The sequence below is a fragment of the Vigna unguiculata genome, chromosome 6, assembly GCF_037176805.1.
Source record: "Vigna unguiculata cultivar grain cowpea cultivar isolate G323 ecotype 2 chromosome 6, ASM3717680v1, whole genome shotgun sequence".
NCBI classification, from domain to species: Eukaryota; Viridiplantae; Streptophyta; class Magnoliopsida; order Fabales; family Fabaceae; genus Vigna; species Vigna unguiculata.
This window is the reverse complement of record NC_140797.1, coordinates 32,836,206-32,841,413: the sequence shown is the minus strand read 5'-3', so window position 1 is coordinate 32,841,413 and position 5,208 is coordinate 32,836,206. Positions and strand designations below refer to the sequence as shown.

Here is a 5,208-nt window from a genome sequence, read left to right as displayed (position 1 = left end):
ATATAATTAATGTGTAAAACTAATTTTCGAAGTGTTAAACTTTATGGAGAAATTTATGTAAAATAAATGACATTATATGACTAAACTTTTTAGCATGGTCTTGAAATCCTTATCTTACCAAATTGTTTTTAGCTCCCTTAGGTTAGGGTTTAGAACTTACAAGATACAAATTATTGATTTTTTTTTTCCCTTTTATCTTTGAGAGATCACTCTCTAAGGACGCGCGTTTGGTAAATTATTATATATCTATTCTCATACTCCACCGTGTGATGTTGCGCTCAGACACACTCCCTCTGAGAACCAACGCTGAATAGAAACAAATTTCATATTCCATGTTTCTGTAGTTCCAATTTCCAACGTTCGGTTGATCCACGACGATGCTGTCACTGCAACATAATTGAAATCCATTCAAAAAAGGTGAAATCGCAAAAGTAGAAAAAAAAAATGCGAAGGCTGCTTGGGAAGATCTCGGGATTGTTCGGCAATCGAACTAAGGTGGGAGTTGACAAAGCAGGGAACAAATATTTCACTAGAAATGAAGAGCTTGATGGTGTCAGTAAGTGCTTTTCCACACTCTGTCTCTTTTTGTATATACCCTTTTATGTTCTATTGGCATTGCTCTCTCTGTGTGTGTTCAATGGATTTTTTTTTCATTGAGTTGTTGTGATTCTGGATTTGTAGGTGTGTAGTTTGTCTTGTATGAACTCTTCGTGTAATATAGAGAAGTTGGGTGTTTTTGCATTGCAATGATCACCACACTGTCAATACTTCACTTACTTGATATAGCCGATATTGTGATATTCTTGATTTGATTTGCTTTTTCTTTTTATTGATGTGGTTATGAACCAAAAAAAGTTAGTGTTACCCTGTAAGTTGCTGTAGTGGTGATCAAATTAGTCTGCAGGATAAAAATGTTTATAAGAATACACTCGATTAGGATGTCACTGGTTTGAATTCTGTGAAGTAACCCTTGGAGAGGGGTTGAATTGATACAACCCCCCAAGAATAAATAAAGGAATACTTTCAAGTGGCAGGTCATTGGTTTGCATTCTGTGAAAAAAAAATCATTGTAGAGGGGTTGAGTTTATACAGTCCCCAGCAGGATTATCTCCAATGGAAGAAGCCTCAGGATATATCCAACAGATAAAGGTTAAATATTGGGCTTTGAGATTGGAGGAGGTGTGAAGTAACCTCGCCACTGTCACAAGTTTTTTGAGGTTATTGGTTATTGTTTGATGTCTACGTTCTTCAGCCATTATAGGATTTGGTGCAACTTTTAACAAGGTTGAGACTGATCTTGTTTTAAAAAGTAAAATAATTAAATAAAGAAAATTGATTTATTGGCATTTAAAAATTTTGGCACTATTTTCTTCCGCTGTATTGAATCATTTAGAATTAAGATATCGTTTTGGTGTGAGTGTGAATTTTTTGAATTTCAAAACTCTGGTTCGTATTTTATTTTTTGTGTGTTCTGCATTGTAGTTCATTTTATAGTGGATCTGTCTGATTTTGCTATTTTGTTTTGGTTCACTAGTGAAAGAGAAAAGATGGGTCATATTTAAGGGAGAGGACGATCCGACCTCTATTCCAGGTATATATTTTACACTGTTCGACATTTAACTGCTGAATTATTACATTTTGATTCAGGGATGGATCCAATCATTTTATATGTTGAATTTTTGAAGACTTTTTTTTACCCTATTTCCCATGCTTAATAGATAATTACTGTTGCATTGTTTCAGTTGAATGGATATGTTGGCTGAATGGGCAGCGTAAAAAGGCTCCAACTCCAGAGGTACATTGCAATACACCTATATATATCCTTTTGCTAGTACCATGTTATCCAAACACAAAGCTATTGATGTTTATTTATACATTTTCAGTCATGGCTAGGCTAGATGACATGATGTTGCTTATAACAGTTTCCCTTTAAAGTTTTGCTTATCTTCAAGGATTGATTTGCAATGAATAAACATTGATTTTTGTTAACTCTTTATATCTATCTACTGTCAAAACACTGTGATTTTCTTTCAACAACAACGACCACCAAGCCTTTTCTGCTAGGCAGGACTAGTTACATGAATCAAAAGACATCGTAATGTTCTATTGTGAATCTTGTCTATATATGAATCATTGACCTCTAAAGTCTTCTCAATAATTTTTACCCATAAATTATTTTTTTCCAGTCTCCCTTTCCCACTACTATCAATAGAGTTACCTCCATCTAAATTCTCAATACGTGGGCTTCTATAGAATTTTTCCGTACATGCCCAAATCACCAAAAGTGAGATTGCGCTATTTTTTTCTGTAGTAGGTGCTATCCTAGGTTTCTTCCCAGTGCAGTAATGCATTCTTTCCTAATCCTATTTTGTCTAATATGTCTTCTCATCGAATGCAACATTGAGTTTATTCTCTCATGGGCTTTTGTCTGCCCAAAATTCAGATCAATACAACACCTCAGGTTTAGTATTTTGTGTTTCCTTAATAGGGAAAGGTCACAAGGGTAAGCTAATCTGATAGGACAATGCACTTGAAACATTCTGTATTAGTTGTATTATCCCAAGCCCTTCTTCTGCAGAACTGTCTTAGCGTTCTGTCATATTTTTCCCACTTTTCTCGATTTGGGTTTTTCTTTCATTTTGTTGGTTTGGGGAATTAAATTGAGCTATGTGGTGATCTGTGTCAATTTAGTTACTTAGATTATTACTATTGTACCAATACTTATATGCAAAACTTATTTGCCATGGGATGACAAACTATTAAGCTAACCCTATAAGTTGTAATGTTTTATGGATATGTCTTTCTGGGAAGTGATTTCTTTTGTAAATAGGCACTTCGAAAAGTATAGTATTGTACTATTACTTGACAATACTTTCACCTTCAGGAAATGATGGAATTGGAAGCAAGACGTGAACGTGTTAGACAGAATGTTGCTCGTATGTACCAATTATTCTTCAACCTTAACAAACTAATTGTGTGAATTGGTTACTTTTCTCTGATTTAGTTATATTCCTCTCTTAACTTTGTCCTTAGCATTTCATGTGATAGTTCTAAATATAATGAAAGAACATTCTTGGCCAAGTTTAGTCCTATCCAAATACCTTAACACAAACTTCTTTTCTTTTCACAAAGTTCTCAAGAAAGAGGAACAAGAAAGGATAGCCAAAGAAGGAAGTAAAGGAAAACGTGTCAGCACTGGTCAGATGCTTAAAATTTTATTGGTATAGCAATATTCTTCTTTATTTATTGGAATTTATTGATTAATTTACAATTTCTATGCAGATAAAGCCAGTGGTCCAGATTTGAAAAGTTTTATTCAACAATTTCCAGTTCCTTCGGAAGGTCATCTTACTATCGTTTTCTTTTTAACATAAATTTTGAGTTCTTTTGAAAGAAACCTTGTTATGATAAACTGAAATTGAGCATATAAGCAGATTGATCTTAAAATCTTCCCGCATCCCTGTAAGAAAAATAAACCAAATGGAATTCTTATTACTCCATGTATGATTATGTTTACTTTTGCTTGGTCATAAACAGCATTCTGAGATTTTTGTCCCAGTCCTTGTAAAAGAAGAGACAATGCCTTCCAGAAAGAGGGAGTTTTTGCTAACATCTGCACATTACCTATCCTTTGAATATAGTTTTTGACATTTTTTCTCCACTTTAGGTAATGATGTTGAAGAATCACCTAGCACTACGGGTGGCTTAAGGTGAGTCTTCTGAAACTGAGTTTTTATACCTAAATTGTGTAAAATGCATGGTCTTTGCTATGTGTTGCAGTTTTTTGCCAGCATAAAAATTTCATTCTTTTATCATGTCTGATTCAGTTACCAAAATTTGTTAGTAATTTAGTTTTCATCTTTTTATTCTTATCTTTTCATTAAAATATTGCCAGAAAGTTGTTTGGCTGTCTTCTCTTTGTTCCTTTTCCATCATTTTGGTACCCTTATCTCACTAGCCACTTGGTGAAGTCGGCTATATGAATTGTCTATTATGCTATTGGACTTTGTAAAAACGAAATTCTTCAGGTTATTATCCACCATGATTAACAAACTCCCAAACATACCTTTAATAATAAAATTTAATTAGAGAGTAGGTCCAGTGACTATGTATGAAAGAACTCTTAAGGTTAAAAAAACATAATCATTTTTTACTGTGTTCTCTGGAAATGACACTATGACTGATTTTGATCTTCAGTGGCATGGTCTTGAAATCCATATTTGTTATCTTCTCATGTTTTAAACGTTCTTTAACCACGGGATATTGTTGTAATTTGTTAGTGTCTTCTAGTTGCTGTGAAACCAAATTTTTTGGACAAAAAACTAGTTTAAGCATAGTTGTTCAACTTAACAGTAATCATGTAATTTTTCTGCAGGAATCCTCAAGAGAGATTAGCAGAGAAAACAAAAGACGAGTCTGAGTAAGTCCAAATGTGTACATTCTCAGTCAATAAACATCATGATTGATCAAAGCCTCCATTAATCTTAATTTTAGTTAATGAAACAATTGTTCCAAAAATGTTTAATGGTTTTATCAGAGATATCATTTCCCTAGATTTTAACTCTGATATTTATCTTTTCAAAAAAAAAATTATTTCCAGGTCTTCAGAGGCAAGTGGATCTGGTGCATCCTTTAGACCAGGAACATGGCAACCTCCAACTTGAGCTTTCATAACAACTTAGAAGGTCTTTCTGAACTTGGATTACCCACACGTTATTTTGAAAAGCCATGAATGATATTTCTTCCCCCAAGAATTTTGATACAAGTCATGTGCTGTCAAGTTCTGGAATTTTTGATTCATTGATAAACCTTTGTTTAAAGAATATAATCAATAAGACAACCTGATTATTCAGGCTTTTGCAATGCTTATGTTCTTATGCTGATTAACTTTGTTTCCAAATAATCTCTTGGATTTGATGCATTATGTAAATAGGAAATAAGATAACATATTTGTAATAATATATATATATATATATATATATATATATATATATATATATATATATATATATATATATATATATATATATATATATATAGAAAACGTTTAATCACAGCAGACGATCTATCTGTGGAAAAGTGGGATTGGATTCAATAATTTGTTTTTCATCAAGTAAAACAAAAATTATATTCTTAATGAAAAACACTATGGATGAAAATCAAGCACAACTTCCTATGTTAGAATGATTTCTTATACGTAATATAAAA

General features: G+C 32.7%; 1 protein-coding gene across 1 annotated transcript; it reads left to right on the top strand.

Moving 5' to 3' along the window:
* The first annotated feature begins 203 nt into the window (after positions 1-203).
* LOC114186907 (NADH:ubiquinone oxidoreductase, 17.2kDa subunit) lies at positions 204-4,863 on the top strand. The gene is made up of 9 exons (XM_028074977.2): positions 204-556; positions 1,535-1,591; positions 1,743-1,795; positions 2,885-2,936; positions 3,133-3,198; positions 3,283-3,342; positions 3,668-3,710; positions 4,376-4,420; positions 4,601-4,863. Exons 1-9 carry the CDS (start codon positions 445-447, stop codon positions 4,662-4,664), a joined length of 552 nt encoding a protein of 183 aa, XP_027930778.1. The 5' UTR covers positions 204-444; the 3' UTR covers positions 4,665-4,863.
* The last annotated feature ends 345 nt before the right edge of the window (positions 4,864-5,208 follow it).